At 42.7% G+C, this 18,464-nt stretch overlaps 3 protein-coding genes across 6 annotated transcripts in view; 2 read left to right on the top strand and 1 right to left on the bottom strand.

Moving 5' to 3' along the window:
- Positions 1-4,234, bottom strand: part of BDP1 (B double prime 1, subunit of RNA polymerase III transcription initiation factor IIIB) — a 57,612-nt gene extending 53,378 nt beyond the window's left edge. Inside the window, exon 1 of the mRNA XM_066339731.1 lies at positions 3,922-4,234. Coding sequence (XP_066195828.1) covers positions 3,922-4,097 — 176 coding nt within the window. The 5' untranslated portion in view covers positions 4,098-4,234. The remainder of the gene's footprint in view (positions 1-3,921) is intronic.
- On the top strand, positions 2,728-8,823 carry SERF1A (small EDRK-rich factor 1A). Of its 2 annotated transcripts, none has more exons than XM_066339735.1 (3): positions 2,728-2,915; positions 7,684-7,792; positions 8,318-8,823. In XM_066339735.1, exons 1-3 carry the CDS (start codon positions 2,876-2,878, stop codon positions 8,388-8,390), a joined length of 222 nt encoding a protein of 73 aa, XP_066195832.1. In that variant the 5' UTR covers positions 2,728-2,875; the 3' UTR covers positions 8,391-8,823. The 2 variants fall into 2 exon arrangements, with proteins under 2 accessions (XP_066195832.1, XP_066195833.1); XM_066339736.1 differs by lacking the exon at positions 2,728-2,915 and adding an exon at positions 4,538-4,686.
- Positions 8,824-11,077: 2,254 nt separating this feature from the next.
- SMN1 (survival of motor neuron 1, telomeric) lies at positions 11,078-16,514 on the top strand. 3 transcript variants are annotated; one of them, XM_066339733.1, is made up of 9 exons: positions 11,078-11,148; positions 11,284-11,355; positions 11,452-11,577; positions 11,853-12,053; positions 12,444-12,590; positions 13,616-13,687; positions 14,184-14,294; positions 15,218-15,303; positions 15,937-16,514. In XM_066339733.1, exons 1-8 carry the CDS (start codon positions 11,110-11,112, stop codon positions 15,272-15,274), a joined length of 825 nt encoding a protein of 274 aa, XP_066195830.1. In that variant the 5' UTR covers positions 11,078-11,109; the 3' UTR covers positions 15,275-15,303; positions 15,937-16,514. The 3 variants fall into 3 exon arrangements, with proteins under 3 accessions (XP_066195830.1, XP_066195829.1, XP_066195831.1); XM_066339732.1 differs by having other exon boundaries at positions 15,218-16,514; XM_066339734.1 differs by lacking the exon at positions 13,616-13,687 and having other exon boundaries at positions 15,218-16,514.
- The last annotated feature ends 1,950 nt before the right edge of the window (positions 16,515-18,464 follow it).

Here is an 18,464-nt window from a genome sequence, read left to right as displayed (position 1 = left end):
TTGCAACACTAACACATTCCCACACCCCACCTATTTTTTCGGAAGGCTCTCTGCTTTCAGCTGAAAATACTGAAAGCACAAAGCTTTATAAAAAATTACCCACATAACATAGACGACATATTAAAAGCACTTCAACAAAGCTGTATGTAACAGTGGTTTGATGATTTTTATTACAATAAAAGTGAACATTCCTCTTACACATTTGCAAGCAGATGTTAATAAACTGTAACCTGCAGGAAAAACTTCAGCAGTCATACTGCTGCTCACACTTAACACCTCAATAACTCTTAATTTCCCTGGAAAACTTTGTATGTAAGTATTTTTCTATCACTTATGCAGAAATGATTTTCGGAGTGCAAGTAAAATTGCCAACCACTATGATCATCCCAAATCTGCTTACTCCATCAGTATTCAGCTTCATGGCTGTTGCTTGCAATAAGAGTGCAGTATCATTATAACTAAGTCATAAAAATAGAGTTTTTTTAATTTTAAGTTGGAACTATGCCTTGTTTCTGTACATTAGGGCAACCACATCCATTGTTCACTTCCAAATTTTTAAAAATAGCGAGAAGAAAATGCTTTCCAAGAAATATAAAAAAAGTATAAACATACAGTAAAACTTTTCAAAATTCTCTCCAGCTACTGTCTGTGATTCAGGTAAACAATGCAGATGATGTGTTTGCATTTAGCAGACTTTGTTAAATGGCTGAATCAATTTGTCCCACACTGTGAGTTCATACAGATTTTTAGTACTGAACATCCCTGGGCAAAGAGTTTGGAGGGCTTATTACAAGGTGCCTATTTATGTGTTTTGAATGAGATCCCCTGCAAATTCCACTCAACATCCACTGTTCTTTGCACTGCAGGAGACAATGGAAAATAATTCTTCATTCACCTTTTTCATACCACCTGTGCTATGTGGAGTTTTCAATCAGAGTGCAACACTGGATTTCTGAACAGTTAAGTACAATTTAACAGAAAGTGTATTAAAAATTATAATTCTCCTACACTTATAAAATATTCACCTCCCTGATAATTAACAAAACTTACTAATTATATAGAAAACAAAACAATAAAGTGACATGCTACAGACACAGACTTGAGCAGCTGTGACTGAAGAGATCAGGGTCTGCCCCCCACTTTCCCTCATGATGTCTCCCTCAGTCTCCTCCAGGCTGAACACACCAAGTGACCTCAGCCACGGCTCACACAGCTTCACCGCAAGGCCCTTCATCATCTTTGTTGCCCCTCATTGGACACTCTGTAACAGCTCAATGTCTTATACTGTGGCACCCAGAACTGCTCCAGCACTGGAGGTGAGGCTGCCCCAGTGCAGAGCAGAGCAGGACAATCCCCTCCCTTGCCCAGCTGTGATGTTGTGCCTGATGCCCTCCAGGACACAGATGGCCCTCCTGGCTGCCAGGGCACTGCTGGCTCATGTTCAACTTGCCATAGACGAGGACCCCCGGGTCATTTTCCTCCAGTCCCTTGTTCCCCAGTCTGTCCATACACCCAGGGCTGCCCTACCCCAGGCGCATAATGTGGCACTTTCCCATTCTGAACTTCATCTGCCTGATGTTTGCCTAGTCTCTAATTTGTTGAGGTCTCTCTGAAGGGCCTCCCTGTTGTCGAGGGAGTCAACAGGTCCTCCTATTTTGTATTACCTGCAAACTTACTTAATATACCCCTTTGAATCCTGTGTCCAGGTCATTTATTAAAATGTTGAAGAGCATAGGGCTGAAGATGGAGCCCTGTGGAGCACAATCAGTGACAGGTCTTCAGTCAGATGTCACCTAGTTCACTGTAACCCTTTGTGCCCAATATGATGTGTTCATCCAGGAGCATGTCAGATGTTCTGTCCAGAAGGGAGGCTACTGTGAGAGCCAGTCTTGAAAGTGTTACTGAAATCCAAAAAGATTACATAAACTGGCTTCACTTGGTTAGCTAGGTGGGCTGCCCTATCAGAAGGTTATATGGCAAGGGCCTATTTTTAGGCCATGAGAATAGATCAGAGTGCCTTTCAGAGTTGCACCAATATCTAGTTTTGAAATTTAAAATTATGTTACGCTGATGCATCCGCTAAATTGCAAACACAAAAGTCTTTAACAAATCTGCTGAAACACCAACATCTAAGTGAAAAATAGTAAAAATTTCTCACTTAAAAAAATTAGATAGCAAAAGATCCAGTAAGGTGACCCCTGTAACATAAAAATTTCGTAAATTCAACTTGAAAGAATGAAATCCTTGAAGTACAATGCAAAACAAGTAAAGAAGTAAAGATACAAGTTGAATATAAAGCAGCATGGGTTTTCTAAAGAAATGCCATGCCAACTAGTCTGATACTTGAACTTCCAGCCACTGAAACAGAAGACTCTAACACTCTTTCAATCATACTGTCATAAGGGACAAGCTTCAACTAAAAGAAGAAAGGTACATATGAAAGACTCAAACCCAACTGTACAAACGAAGTGTGAATGTTGTTCCGAAGAACAGTTATCAGACTGAGGAAATGTCCCAAAAGACTGATCTGTACTGCCTTTGGTGGGGACAGAGTTAACTTTCTTCATGGTAGCTCACATGGTGTTGTTACAGATTTGTGACACAACAGCGCTGACGGCACACCCACGTTTTCAGGTAATGCTGAGCAATGATTATGCAGCACCCGGGTCTTTTCTCACACTGCCCCATGGCTGACCACACTGGGGATGGGCAAGAAACTGGGAGAGGACACAGTCAGGACAGCTGATCTCAAATGACTGAAGGGATATCCCACTCCATATGGCATCATACTCCTCAGCAAAAGCTGGGGGAAGAAAAAAGAAAGGAAGACGTTTGGACTTAAGGCGTTTGTCTTCCCAACTAACTGTTGTGAGTGATGGATCCCTTTTTTCCTGAAGACAGTAGAACACCTGCAGGTATTGGTGGATGAATTCCTAATTTTGCTTTGCTTATGTGCACAGCTATTTCTTTATGTATTGAACTGTCTCTATCTTGACACACCTTTTCTTGTACTTTTGCCTTTTTGATTTTCAGCCCATCCCACGAGGCTGGGAGGGGCAGGAGTGTGGGGAAGAAAGCAATAAACTGCATGGGGTTTAGCAACCAGCCAGGCTTAACCCACATCAGGAAGGTCCTCGGGAGGATCAGTCCTAAAGCCAACTTTACCATGTACTTCCATCATAATAAAAAGCACTTAAAAACCAGAATATGCAAAAAACCCTGCAAAAAGACAAGAAGTCCTCCCTTGCCAATGCACGAAGAAATGAATACAAAAGAGAAAATGGTGTAGGAATGCAAAATCAGGTTCATCTGGTTACAGAGCACGAAAAATTGCTGCACACAGCAAACCAGGACTCCTGGTTGCTGTGAAGCCAGAGAAAACCTAGTGTCAGACCACACTGGGCCACTCCTCTGCAGTCTTAAATTACAGAATCACAGAATCAATTAGGTTGGAAAACACCTCGAGATCGCCGAGTCCAACCTATGACCCAAGACCACCACCTCTTCAACCAGACAATGGCACTAAATGTCATGTCCATTTCATGACCGTAAACATCTCCAAAGACGATGAATCCACCACCTCCCCGAGCAGCTCATTCCAATGTTATGCCAAGCTGCACAATGGCAGTGAAGAAACGCGGGTTCAGCTTAGGCTGCGAACGCGTCGAACACCCAGAAGTCCTTGTCAGACAACCCAGATCGCACGCGTCTTTCACGAGGTCTTCAGGACGAGCCAGCCTCCAGTCACAGCACTGATAACCAGACGGTGACAACACAAGCAGCGCTACAGAAAACCATCGCTACGCCCCCGGACCAGCTGGGTCCCGCCCTGCACAGGCCCGTCCTGCTCCCGGGGATCCGCGGCCCAATGCCGCTGGCGGCCCAACATTGCTCTGCCAGGGCGAGCTGGGCGGCACTCACCTTTCTGCACGCCGCGCGTCCGCCGATCCCGCCGCAGTCTCCGCTCTATCCGCCGGCGTTGTGTCCGAACCTGGGGGTTCCGGCAGCTCCGGGTCCACCCCGCCAGAGCCGGTAGCGGGGGCCCTGCCCGGGGGTCGCACATTGGGCCGCACGGTGAGACGGGCCCGCCGGAACATGGCGGTCGCGCCGGGAGAGGCGCGCGCCCGCGCCCCGGCCCGCGAGCTCGGCGTCAGCAGCGCGCGGCGGCTGCCCGGTGATGCCGCGAGCCCGGCCGGCTCACGGCGTGCCGCCCCGGCGGCGCGCCCCGCGACGTCATCAGCGTGCGCAGACCGGGAGAGGGGCACGAGGGGGCAGCCTGTAAGAAGCAACCAATAACGGCGCCGTGGCCGCCGGTAACGCCCCAGCTGCTCCTCAGCCGCGCAGCCCCCGGTTCAGCCGGCTTTCAGCAGCTTTCCAGGCGCCCGCTTTGCCCCTGAGCCCAGGCTGTTACACCAAAGCCCCCACACCTTTCCCTCACCCCCGGGCCCGGGGCGGACACACCGCAAGAACCTGACAGGGCTCCCGCCCGCGGGTGGCAGGCAGCGATGCACGTCTCGCTGATTGGGCTGGGTCTGCCGGCGCCGTGACGTCAGCAACCAGCGAGGCGCTGTGAGGGGCAGCGGCGGTGGGCGGTGCCTCAGACGGCTCTGGCGGTGGGAGGGGAGCGTTGGTGCTCAGGGAGTGGCGGTCGCAGTGCTGCGCGGGTTGAGCGTCTCGCCATGACCCGTAAGTACCGGGGGTACCTAGGGCCTGTCGGGTAGCGGACTGGACGGTGGGACTTGGACCGCCGTCGTCGTCGGTTCCAGGCATGGGCATGACACCGAGGGCAGTCCGACTGGGGGTCGTCATGCCTGGGCCAGGGTCAGGGAGATGGCCGCTGTGTGAGGCCGCTGCCGCGTTTGTCTTGATATCTTCCCGGTGGTGAGTGCGTGCGGAGGAGGCTTTTTCCCACGTCCTGCCGTCGTCCGAAGCTGGAGGAGAAAACATCCTCCTCCAGCTTCTGGCGGAGCAGTGGTGGCGGGACCAGGGGGAGAAGTCAAGGTGATGATGATAAAGGGCTGAAACAGCACTCCATTTCAGTCCCGCCTGCCGCCCAGACTGAAAATAAAGGACTTTTATATCATTGCTGAACACTGATTACTGTGCTGCTTAACTTGTCGTTGTTGAGGCTATTGTTAAAAGGGCAAGAGCACTCGGTAAATCATCACAGTGTTCAGTGCTGACGAACAGCGGTGTTCGTACAGCCGCTCTAAAATGGCGGAGAACCAGGATGGTGCGGCTCCCCTGACTGCTGGGAGTGCTCCTGTGCCTTCCGCCTGTTACGTTTGGCAGTACAGAAACACCTTGTGTTTAATTGAGGTCGTGCTTTCACATGCATCTCGAAAATACAGTTATGAAGGCACACTGCTGCTGAAGTGCAGCTGAAGACCTGGAACGTATACAGTTTGTGCACAGAACATAATAAAGAGGCACATTTGGGGGTTTTGCTGGTGTTTTTCTACTCCTGGAGCTGAAAGAGCAAGGACAGATTGAACTAAGGGATATGTCTTGCATAAGCAGGCCAGGATGGGGATGCTTGAGGAGGAATGTATAAAAGTGTGTAAGAGGAAAAGTGTACTGGTGGCAGAGTTTTGTGGCAGTTCATGCGTGAATTTCAGGAAGCTGAATTGTATTCTCTTGGGACAATTTCATGGAAGATTAGGTTGATATGATAAAACACCAGTGTTCCCCTGAAGATAAGGATACTTATTCAGCACAGTAATGGTGAAGTAATGGTACTAAATAATCTTTGGCAAAGCACACTTGGAACCATTGATGTTAAAAGTGGGTTTCTCTTTAGACAGTTGTTTGGTACTCTATGCTTTGTGTGCATTCTGTATTGCTTAGTTTTTCTACCGTCTCTGCTTTGCTGTGCCAGCTGCTTTTCAATGATACAATTGAGTTCTGTTCCTAAATTTAAAACCCCACCGTGTGTATGGGGAAACTGCAGAGCCTGTGCTCAGTGTTTGCTTGGGAAACAAGGAAGAACCAGAGCTTAAGCGTGGAGAATGACTGCTCATAAGGAAATATGTGAGGTTTGGGGTGGAGGTTAATTCTGACTTCAGCGTTTGTTTTGACTTCCTATCTGCTTTCTTCATGATAAAAGAAGATAAAGCTCTTTCATTGCTGCCCAGGCGTTCATGTAATGTTCTTGCCTCCTGAGCACCACAAAACTCAGGAACCATTTATGGGCTGGAATGTGTCATCTGCTCATGAGTCATCAAGTTCTAATCAACACTAGTACTGCCAGAGACAGCTTGTTTGCTTCAGTCTCTGAACAAACAGCTGCCCTTCTTATAGATGGACTTTGGGGACAGGATGCTAATGAGGGTGATGAGTCAAAGTTTTCTAAGCTTTTCCAAAGGGTGGTACTTAATGTCCTGTCACTGACAAAAAATATCTTCCAAGACAGGAGAAGCCCTTGGGAAGCAGCAGTTATACAGGGCTGTTTTTACTTGATCTTCAGGCATCTCTTACCAAGTAGTCCGTAGGCTGTTGTGAAGATTGCACAAACTCCTGCTTCTGCAGGGTTTGCTCTTGTCTACTTGTTGACATGGCGAGTACCTTTGTCTGCTCAGAAGTGGTGTGGGTACGAAGTGGTGGATCATACCAGTAGGTTGTTGTTTAAAATTGACCTGGTCCTAAGATGCTTTCATAGACCAGAAATTACAGGCACTGAAGATGGAGATCTTTGGCTTTAAGACTGAAAGATGGCATAGACAGTTTTAAGACTGTAGAGAGACTGGAAAGAGACACAAAAGAAATTATGGAGAGATGGAATTGTCATTTTTGAGTATAAAATAATGTGATCGTGTTAGTTCAAAAGCATAAATTATTATGCACAGCGTATCTGGAACACTATCAGTCCAAAAGAAGTAGAGCAAGAAGTACCAAGCCAGTGAACCAGGTCTGGCAGATTGGAGCAAAATAGAACTAAAGAAGAGAATACTGAGAATACTGAGGAGACATTGCCAGCTAATGTAGAAGAGTTTGCAGTCTGTGGCCAGTGCCTGGAAGACCCTGGGTATTTAGATGGATAGGTTTGATGTAGTGCCCTCAGGAACTTTGTGTGATCACAGAGATTGCATTCCTTGTCTTGTTGGCAGTTGTGGGGAAAGCTGTCTGTTCCCTGAAGATGTGTCCTCTCTACTGACAGTGATGTGGGTCTTTATACACATAGAAGTAATGTTACGCTTCTCACTTTTGTTGGAAGTAAGGCCACCCAGTTGCTAAGGCTGGCCCAGGCATTTTGAGGTTACCTCTTCAACAGTATTTGAGTGTAATCAGTTTCAATGCTGTTCTTTCAGTCTAAAATTAATTTGTAAGCTATGCTGAATGCTGGAATCTGTTTGAGAGTGGATGAGTTACTGACATTATTTTGCCCAGCCTATTGGTGTGATGGTTTTCCTTCAGTCTTTTATGGCACACTACATTTTGTTTCTGTAAGGAATATTAGAATTTTGTTCAACTCTTGAACACAGTGTATAGAATTGAAAAAGTAAGAACTGTGAGCCTTTAATTTCTCCTGGTGTACACTGGGAGAAGACACTGGGATAGAAGATATTACCATACTTGCTCTATACATTGTGCCAAACTGTACCACATTTATAACAGATTTTTTCACAGGTAGACTGTGTGGAAAAACAAGTGGTAGTACTTGTTAAACTGTATATTATGTTGCAGGTGGGAACCAGCGTGAACTTGCCCGCCAAAAGAACCTGAAGAAAACTCAGGAGATTCACAAGGGCAAAAGGAAAGAAGATAGCTTGTCTGCTTCTCAGAGGAAACAGAGGTAAGATTTAGCAAAGTTGAGTGAATGTTTACGCAGAAAAAGGAGAGAAAAGTGGGTCAGAAAGAATCCAGTGTCTTAGCTGACACAACATTTCAATACTTTGTTTTTATTCATTAGCTAAATCACTTGCCAAAGCATAAACTGTGGACGAAATTTTGCTGTATCTGCTGTTAAAAAGATTTAATATTATTAAGTCCTGTAAAGCTTTTTAATTTTTTTGAGGAGATTTTTGCCAATGGCAAACAATAAAAGATTGTGTAATGCTTTCTTAAAGATCCTTTATGTCCTTTACTTCTAAAACCAAAATAATTATATGAGGTCTACTAATCAAGTAAATTGTCTGCCTCATGAACTAATGCATGCACTGAAAAACTTTACTACCAGGGTAATAAAAACAGTGTGGCTAACCGAGAAATTTTATACTGATCTTTTCTCCTTCTTCAGGTGGGGGTTATTAAAGGCAGGGAATTCTGCTTAGAAAAATTGTGAGCCAGTTTCTGATATCCAACTGTTTTTTCTTCACAGGGACTCTGAAATCATGCAGCAAAAGCAAAAAGCAGCTAATGAAAGGAAATCTCTGCAGGCAGGAGCAAAATGAGCTGGCGCTATGGAGAAGATAGAAGTGCAGTGATGAAGCAGAAAGACCTAGAAGATCATTCATAAAAGTGTCTGGCCATTAAATGATTAAATGTTTATTGTGCAGAGATGCTCAACTAGCATTAGTTAGAGTATTTTCTGGTTACTATAGGCTAGTTGTCTACAGTGCTCTTTCAAAACTGACTACACTCTTCTGCATGTATATGAATAAAAGTACCAAGCAATAGCTTTATTCTAGCTTTTGCATTTGTTAGTTTTACTTAGTGGTTCCAATAACAGAATTTCTGAATCTACAGTTCGACCACATTTTGTTGCCTGATTTTTGAAAGTAGAGCTTCATTCAGAATGGAACACACTTGTAAAATGTGCTTAACCTTGCAGAGGTCTGAACTGTAATTCTCAAAATATTTTTTACAATAAAATGTTGCATGAAATACTGTCTAATCTGAAAGGATAATGCTTCAATATCAGTTGATTTCTAAGAAGTTACCAAGAACATAAGGAATGGATAATCTTGTGGAGAAATGCAGTATAAGAATGTAAGTGTAATATAAAGTGTAAAGTTTGTAAGAAGTGCATATTATAGGCACTGTCACAGTTTAAGTCTGCCCTATAGAAAAAGGTACCTCTTGAATTGCAGCCTTTGTTCGTGTACAAAAGTGACTCAGTTGAGTCCTGATACTAAGTTAAAGAAAGCTGCAGGCTCGATGTTAATGAGTTCCAATGGAAGCAGATCTTGAAATTGTCACGCCACTAAAATGATTTGAAACTACTGGTTAAACCTGCCTTAGGAGTAAAAGCGTGGAAAAAGTCAGCCCTAAGTTCACAGACACGCTTGAGTATATTGTGTACTGACCAGGGTCAAAACTGTTGAGGAAGCTTCCCCATGTGACCATCCAGAAGCCACTCTGGCAGTCACGTTTGCAGCACCTGAGCTCGGTTTTGAAGGTGCTATGAAAGTCCTCCACAGCTACACCCCTCATACTCACAGACCAGGATTCCTTACCAGCTCAACCCGAGGTTTTCAATAGTAGAATGTCATCTATGCTGGGCTTTTATATCCTTACAGTCTAGGGGTGGGTCCTGGCGCCTGCTGTGTCTCAGTTCGATGGCTGGTGGCACACGTCCTTGTGCCCTTTGTTATGCAGTGAGTTGGCAATTCAGTCTATTGCCTCGGGCTCCCACTGCAGCTGCCCCCAGAGCTGCCTGCACTGAATGTGTTCCTCAGCAACTGATTCAGTCTCTAGAGACGCCTTTTGAAGAATTTGCTTAAGATTTGTTCTGATTTGTTAAAAAAATATGGATATTGATCTAATACCAATATCCAACTATGACGGACAAAGACTCTCTAACAGTTTGAAGTTAGAAAGTGTATGTTTATTACAACGCGGAGCAGCGTGAGGGATAGCTCCCAAATACACACGCGCAATTTACAGATGATCACAGGGTCTTTTTATGTACAAAAGTGTTGAATACCCAAAACACAAATGCATATTCATGACTCTGGTCCATCCCATTCCCCGCTTCGTATGGTAATTAGCCAAAAAGCAATTAAGCATGCGTAGTTTGTTCTTTGAAATGGGTCGGTGGTCCTTTTTTATGGGGTGGGGTCTCAAAATGATGAAGTAAGATGCGTCTTCCTCGCTTTGCCTTTTTAACCTTTTAGTGTTGGTGACACCTGGATCCTGTTTTCTCAAGACTATCTGACTTATGATCACATTGTGTTCTTGGAGTCTATTGATTAAGTTGACAGGTCTCCTGATTTATCGGTTCCTTAAATCTGGCTTATGTTAAAAAAAAAAGGGAAGTTTACCTCAACAATGTCTAGTTAGTAAAAGGGAAGTCTACGTCAACAATGTCTAGTTTAACTAAAGTCCTTTATTCTTCAAAATGTAAAGGGAAGTCTATGTCAGCAGTATCTAGTTTAACTAAAGTCCTTATTCTTTAAAATTAATATCTCAGTTCCATCTAAGTGCATTCATTTTCCGGTAACAGGCCACTGGCGCAGGTTGAGGAGAGCTGGAAGGAAAATGTAGCTGGTGCTGGCACCGTAACATCTGCAGTTGGTGAGAAACTAAGCAAATTCACAGAATCAGAATTGTTTGGGTTGGATCATCCAGTCCAAGCACCCTGCCAAGGGTGTGTCACCTGGAGCAGGTGACACAGGAATGCACCCAGATGAGCTTTGAGTGTCTCCAGAGTGGGAGACACCATGACCTCCCTAGGCAGGCTGTTCCACTGCTCTGCCACACTTAATGTAGGTTCTTTGTCATATTGAGGTGGAACAACTTGTGGGTTTAGTTTATGGCTATTACACCTTGTCCTGTTGCTGAGCACCACTGAGGAGTGTGGCCACCATCGTCTGGGCCACCTGCCTTCGAGATACTTGCATGTTTTGATGAGATCCTCTCTCAGTTTTCTCTTCTATAGACTGAACAGGCCCAGATCTTGCAGTCTCTACTCATAAGAGATGCTCCAGAGCCCAAATAATCTTTGTGATCCTTTGCTGCACCCTTTCCAGTATCCTGTGCTGAGGAGCTCAGCACTGAACACAGCAGCAACTCCTTTGCTCGCTTGTCGTTGGCTCGGTGCCGGCTCCCGCTCTGCAGCCCGCCGGGGCGGGTTTCCCGGCTGACCAGGCCCAGGAAGCACGCTGGCGGCGGCGCATCCCGGTGGGCGGCCCGGGGCCGGCTCTGCGCGTGCGCGGCGGGCGCGCGGCCATGGCGGACGCGGTGCTGTTCCGGCGCGGCACCGGGCAGGTGGGAACGGCGGGCCGGGAGCGGGGCCGGGAGCGGGGCCGGGAGCGGGGCCGGGAGCGGGGCCGGGAGCGGGGCCGGGAGCGGGGCCGGGAGCGGGGTCTTGCGATGGCGCTAAAGGGTGTGTGGCCTTCCCAGAGCGACGACTCGGACATCTGGGACGACACGGCCCTCATCAAGGCGTACGACAAGGCGGTGGCCTCCTTCAAGGTAGGGGGTCGGCGCGGCCGTGGCTGGATCCTGGGGTTGAGGCCCCCGCAGGATTGGCACTTACTGGTTTCTCCTTTGTCTTTTCTCTTCCCTAAGAATGCCTTAAAGAATGGGGAGTGCTCGGAACCTTCAGAAAAGCAGGAGCAGCGCCTGTTGATAAAGAGAAAAAACCATAAAAAGAACAGAAATAGAAACAAGAGCAATACAGCGCCTTTGAAACAGGTTGTCTCACTTGTAAATGCCAATGGTGCTCCTACTGGATGTTGTACTTCTGTACTCCGAAGTAGCTGCTTCATTACCTTGAGAGTAACATTGGGGGGGTGGTGTGGAATGATAACATTACAAACTTTATTTTTAGGTGACATATAGGAATTTAAGTAAATACAAAGGAAACACTGTAGGTAGGATCCATCTTTCTGGACAAAAAGTAGTTTAGAAAAAGGCGCCTTCTGTCCAGCCATTAACACTCTTCTGTTCTGTTCCTACTTCTGTTGCAGTGGAAGGTTGGTGACAGCTGCAGTGCTGTTTGGTCTGAGGATGGCAATTTGTATCTAGCAACTATTGCCTCCATCAACCAGAAGAGAGGCACATGTGTGGTCACTTACACGGGATATGGAAATCAGGAAGAGCAGAACCTGTCTGATCTACTTCCTCCAGCCAGCGATGAAACAGTAAATGAGATGGGGCATTCTGGGGAGGTGAGAGACTTTTTCATTCTTCTGTAAAGAAATGCAGGAAAGCAGGAGAATCAACTGCTTTTAATATGCTTGGTAGCACTAACACTCTGGTGTTCAGAGTGAGAAGCAATGCACAGTTCTGTTGCAAACAGACAGAAACTGATGGAGGGAATGAAAGCATCCCTTTACTTCTTGAACTCAGCATGGAAGAAAGGGAGGGGACAACAAGAGATTCACTAGTGAAAGATAACATAGCTAAAATGATGAGCAGATAAAGTTATTCCTGAGTGGGACTGGGAGGACTAGAGAGAGGGAAGGATGCAAATGGGACTTTCCAAGCTTTTTCACACTAAAATTGATTATTGTAAATTCTTGTTCAGTGCATTTCATAAAAATGTCTTTGTGTTCTAGAATGAAAATGAGACTCCATATTCAACAGATGAAAGTGAAAAATCTTCTCAGTCATCTCGAAACAAAAACAACTACACAAAACCAAGATTTTCCCCTCAAAACTTGAGATTTCCCACACCACCACCGCCATTCCCAGGCCTAGGAAAGGTAAGCTCAACCTTGGTTGAAATAATTTATGTACGATTGTTAAGCTTGGTGTTATTGTAAATCCTGAGACAATATGATGATATTTATCATTGTCTAGAATTTCGTTAGCAGCATTTTGAAAATGGATCTACAGATATCCATGTCAATATCTGTTGATTTGCCATTTTATAATACTATGGCCATAGTATAGTCATTCTGCAGTGCTGTTGTCTAGTGAGGAAAACCTTCTGGTCCTTAGCTAACACTTGCTTTCCAATTATCTTTTAACTTAAAAGAAGGATACTGTTCCCTGGATTCTGGTGGTGTGATTAATGACAGTGCTGTTGATGTTTTAAGATTTTGCTTTTTCTAGCCAATTGGTATGTTTCACTTCACAGGACATGGAAGGCATTAAAGGTGATGTCCACATGTCATAGATCCTCTCAGCTGTAACTGCTTTCTTGAATTAGGAGTGAATGGGGTATTGATACACCCTTCAGTTTTGTGATTGTGTAGGAGTCTAAGTAATAGTACAGTTGTTTTCTAAAACACTGCATTTTGTTTTCTAAATATTTGTGCAAGATTTCTTTATGAGGTTTTATTTTCTCTTTTCTTTCATATCAGTTGATTGGTATCTAGATCTTTCTATAAGGACATTCGCTAACATAATGTAATTTAGTTAACTTTTGCCCCATCCACCCAGGAGCAGAGAAATTATCTGTTTGCCTGTATGTGATCTGTTTCTTCCTGTGGAGCCTGTGACCATTGACTTCCACTTAGGAAAACTAAAAAATGCCTGTATTAATCAGAGGCCTGTTTCAGTAGTGTCTGTCTCAGTGACATGAGTAATCTTAAATTGTACTTCTCAAGTTATGGAATGTGCCTCAGAAATAGCTACTGTCTGTATTTTCATTAAATGGCTGGGGTGTGTTGTCTGTTGTTTAAGGTACATGAATTGTTTCACAGAATTCTCTTAAGTCAAATCCTAATACCTCAAATTCCCTTTTAATTTGTTCTGTTCCACTTTTTTTTTTTTTCCCATGTAGTCTGGATCAAAGTTCAAGGTACCTCCATCATTTTTATCTTGCTGGCCCCCACCCTTCCCAGCAGGACCACCAGTAAGTGACAGAAGATGGGGAAGATGAGTATTGGTGTTCTCAGGTTTTCTCCCGGAATGTGCTCACTGCCTGTGTTTTCACAACACATTTGTTCTGTTTTCCTGTATTTTTCACGTGTTTGTTGATGCATTCAGTTGCAAATATTATGATAATCTGACATTCAAGGTCTGATTTGCACTCATTTCTGTGACAGTGAAGCTGTTGGTAAGAATATCAGGGCATAAACTACACTTTATATTAACAGCATTTCACTGAAGAAGATAGTATTTTCTGCTAGTAACACTTTTGTGTACAGTTAAGCTGGGGGAGTCTTGTTTTTCATAGGCTTTGAAATTACATGTGCTTACGTAATAAAGCATCATCTTTGAATCCTTTTCAGAAGACAAACTGAGGATATGTTCCTATTTTTCAGTTTTATGTTTTAATCAGTTAGAATTAGGTGCTCTCTGATCTGGGAAGCTATTGAAAGACAGACATTTCCTTTGTGATTTCTTAGTTGATTCCTCCTCCACCACCTATGAGGCCAGACACTGCTGAGGATGACGAAGCATTGGGGAGCATGTTGATAGCCTGGTACATGAGTGGTTACCACACTGGATATTACCTGGTATGTGCTGCTGTGGTGTCTTTTGAAGTGTCTTGTTAAAATTTTGCACTGCTGCTGGTGCTTCTGTTTGCAGCAAGAAGCCATGGGGGGGGCTGGTTTTTAGATGTCTTATTCTAATTTACAGTTGCTACATTTAAGGGTGTTTTGTATTGCATAAGTATTGTCATTTAGCAGAATTCACATGAGCCAGCATATATATTATTTTTATTTATATTTTTATATATATATATATCTCCATGTATATAAATAGATAAAATATACAAAAACATATTTATATATTTATATAAATATAAAATTATATAAATTTTTTAAAAAGACATTTATAGCCAGTGTTTTACAGCCATTCTAAAACAATCAATTCTGTCTTTGTAGACAGGTGGAGAAAATACGTTTATTTTTCAATACTCTTCCATAATTTTCTTTCAGTATGAGTGGTGATATCAGATTTGATATCAGATTTGGTACTTTTGCAGAGCTTGTTCATCAGTAATTGTATCATGTCATTGTGAAGGTCCAGTAGAGACTGTCAGCATAGTTGTGAAAATCTGTGACTTGTGTTACTGCTTCATATTTTCATCTGTGCACTTATGAAGAACGAAAATGATGCAATGAACTTTTTGCACTGAGGAAGTTGGAAAGGGAGGATTTGGTGCTTCAGATTATACATAATTGTGGATTTACTTTCAACTGAACAAGAATTATATATTTAAAATTATTTTGTATAGCCTCTAATTATGAAGAAGATGTGTAGTTTGGTTTTTAATGTTTTTAGGCTGCCCATTCTGACTTCCAAAGAAAGTTAAAAAAATGTTTGTGATTTGTAGAGAGCTGAAAAAGATTATCCAGAGATGTTTTTGTTCTGTAACTAAAGCTTTTATCTACATGTTGGCAAAACCGAGATTTTACTAAATTGTATCCTTTAGGGTTTAAAACAAAGCCGAATGGAAGCAGCGCTGGAGAGACAAACACATGCAAAGTAACCGAATATCCACCATTGTTCTGAAGGATTGTAAGAATTGCAGCTTTGTGGTAAACAAAGATACAGTCAAGTTTTGAACTCCCTTGAAAAACCTCTTGGCTTTGGGACTTCCATCCATCCTTATGGCTCTGTGAAGACTACTTCTACCAGTAGTAATCCCTGCTTTGCTGAGCAGCTGTGGAATTCTATTTTTGTGGGTAGAATAAAGGAATGTATTAATTCCTCTGATGAGAGTTTTAAGTACAGCATCTGTGTATATCAAGATTAACAGTGCAGCTTATTCGAACTATTAATGGTTCATAGTGAGCTCTTTGGGGAACAAAAGGTTGTAAGTGAAATACAGTTTTTTTCATGTGTTTCCTTAGTTTCCTTACACAGATGGAATGGTAGGTTGTAGCTAAACTTTATTTCCAGGACAAATTCAGTTTGGTAATGTTGAACAGTTCAGTTCTCAGTATGTCAGTACCTATGCTTTTATTTGAAATGCTTTGTCCAGAATTCTCCACTGTATTGTTCACCTCCTTAAAAAACAAAACTATATTCTCCTGGGGAATAATTTTCTGATTTTCTGTGACAACATGTAATTTCTGTGCAATTGAGTAATTCTTCATGTGTTTAAAACCAAAAAGCTCTTTTATACTAATTTTTGCTTCTTCTTTAAAGCCAGGTACAAATTTTTTCCACTGAGAGGTGTATATCCCTTATGCATTGGTGGCTGATGGTGAAGAACTGAATTTTATCAAGACAATTAGTCATAACATTTTCTTAACATTGAGATGTCTTTGTTAACAAATAAATAACTTCAGAATAGTAATTAAATGTGCATTGAAATGAGCTATTTCTTAAAGACCTCTCGTTAAATGTATTCCAAAAGTACTGCAGCAACAAAATACTTACTACTTCCCTGAGGCAATTTCTAAACTTCTTACCACGTGATAGATTTAACTTTTTTGACCCCATGTGATAGCTTTCACTTATCTCTCAACATATCTTGCATTTCTCAGACTTTCTGTCTGAATGGCAGCACCAGAATGATTTATTATGGTATCCTCTTTTAGGAGAGAGTTACGGCGGTAATGTGTATTACAGTGGCGACTGGTGGTGCTGACATGGAAAACAGTGTCATAGTAGGAGGGACATCTTACCGGTCTGATTAGAAGCATGAAATATGACAGCTGGTTTCAAGAAGGCTATTGTCTTGTTTCAAATGCGTGAATAAAGTTCTACTTTTTAAACTTTGAGTTCAGGGATGTAATTTGTTTTGTGGTGGTTTTTATTTTGAGCTTACATAGGCATCTTTTGGTTGGATGAATGGCTGAAGTACACCAGAAAGCCTTGATATGTTGCCTTTTTCTGATTACCATTACTGAAAGCAAATTAGGGAAAGCCTGTGGAAAGGTAAGTATGGACACAGGTTTCAGCCTTTACAATGTAGGGCTGAATTTTACTCTGTTCTACTCTTAATAGAGGCTGTAGCCACAAAACTAGGTAGTAATTTAGTTAATACCAGTGGTTTGCTTTTCAGGGAAATACAGGTGTGAACTTTACAGCATTCACTTCCTTTTTGTACTGTGGTCATGTGTCAAAAAATCAGTTTTCCCACAAGTAGTGGAACTTACTGATAACCCACCTAAGCTACTTTGAAGGCTTTTTTTTTTTTTAATTGCTTCTAAATCATCTTTTCAGATTGCTGGAAAGGCAGACCTGCCCTCTGCTTCAATTGTTTGTGTTGGTGTCTGGCATTGTTACAAAAAGTGACCTCCAACAGTTTTTAACACTAGTAAAATCTAGTGTACAACAATTTTACTGCAGTTCTGACTTCAGTAAAGTGGTTTATGTTTTAAACAAAATTCGTGTAACTGATTTAATTGCCAGCAAAATAACTGAATAGAATATTAATAAAAGGGTGTACAATAAAGAGGCAAATGATTCATACATGAGTGCACACCACATTGAGAACTCACAACAGCTGACCACTGCCAGGATATGTGACCTGGAAAGGTTCCTTCTCCCATCTCCATCGAAGATGGGAGGAGGTATAGAATAATCTGGGACTCCTAGTCATACCCTCTCCTGGCTGCTGGAGAAATTAACCCTATCCTGGCTGGAACCAGGACAAGGTTTATTTGCAATGGAGATGTGTACTTAATACAAGACAAAAAACAAACAAACAAACAAAAAACCCACCAACCTAACTCTTTCAAACTTTTCTAGGCTTGAAAAACTGGTGAAAGAGGCAGAACCCATTGCTAAGGTAATTTTAAATTCCTACACTAGGGATACTTCATACTTCATCATGATTTTAAGGGCCTCTGTACCAAGGAGCCAACCCCCTTTGTTATTGTCGAAGTACCAGACAATCAAGAAACTGGTGAAATCCACCACTGCTGCTGCTCTGGCTGTGATCTGATGTGTGAATATGCAGATAATGGCACTCATTTTAAAGCAGGTACATTATCAAGTATTAAATTTCTGCAACATAGTGATTTGCTAAAAGAGCTTTCTGAGCTTCTGGAAACCTCTGTAGTTTGCTACTTTCACTGCAAAATCAAACAGGCGTCAATAAAGATTTAAAGATGCTCCAATGCCATATGAAACATGGACAAATAAACAGTGAAGCTGAGGTATGGTACATTAAAAACAAATTTGTTGCTGCTAGGTTGAAAAAAATAGAACTTCAAACTGTACACATTTGAGCATTGTGATGCTCAGACTGAGGAGACTGATAAAGGATACTCTAGCAGGCATAGTAGAATAAGATACTGGTGTGTTTACAAGTGTTCAAATACCACTCTTACAGAACAAAGCAAATAAAACACCCACTTGAGCAGGCACTGGAGGTCAGACATCAGATAAGCTCTGCAAAGATCGAGATACAAGCATAACAATCCCTTTCAGGCCTGAGTACCATCATATGAGCTTTCTAGCCTTGGCTTATGGTTGCCCTGCTTACAAGATGTAACTCTTGTAATTAAGTCACTGTATATACTGGAATGTATGTCAAAAATAAAAGCATATAATATGACAGACTTGGCATTTGTTTACAAAAAAACCCACATTTTCCCTGGCCTAGGTATAATATGGTCATTTTAATACTATACTAGAAAAGAATTACATTCAAAAAGCATTTTGCAAATACAGAGTTTTAACAGCTATGGCATATAAGCTAATATAACTAGCAACAAAGTTAT

This window comes from Sylvia atricapilla, chromosome Z, assembly GCF_009819655.1.
Source record: "Sylvia atricapilla isolate bSylAtr1 chromosome Z, bSylAtr1.pri, whole genome shotgun sequence".
Taxonomy (NCBI): Eukaryota; Metazoa; Chordata; class Aves; order Passeriformes; family Sylviidae; genus Sylvia; species Sylvia atricapilla.
The sequence above is the reverse complement of the archived record's forward strand: the minus strand, read 5'-3'. Positions and strand labels throughout refer to the sequence as shown.

Bases quoted from the DNA above. Each gene is read 5' to 3' on its own strand.
- SMN1 (XM_066339733.1), top strand. From the start codon at position 11,110: ATGGCGGACGCGGTGCTGTTCCGGCGCGGCACCGGGCAG. The intron at 11,356-11,451 runs GTAGGGGGTCGG...CTCTTCCCTAAG, and splicing joins AGGCGGTGGCCTCCTTCAAG to AATGCCTTAAAGAATGGGGA. The intron at 14,295-15,217 runs GTATGTGCTGCT...TGTATCCTTTAG, and splicing joins ACCACACTGGATATTACCTG to GGTTTAAAACAAAGCCGAAT.
- SERF1A (XM_066339735.1), top strand. From the start codon at position 2,876: ATGGATCCCTTTTTTCCTGAAGACAGTAGAACACCTGCAG. The intron at 2,916-7,683 runs GTATTGGTGGAT...ATTATGTTGCAG, and splicing joins AGACAGTAGAACACCTGCAG to GTGGGAACCAGCGTGAACTT. The intron at 7,793-8,317 runs GTAAGATTTAGC...TTTTCTTCACAG, and splicing joins GCTTCTCAGAGGAAACAGAG to GGACTCTGAAATCATGCAGC.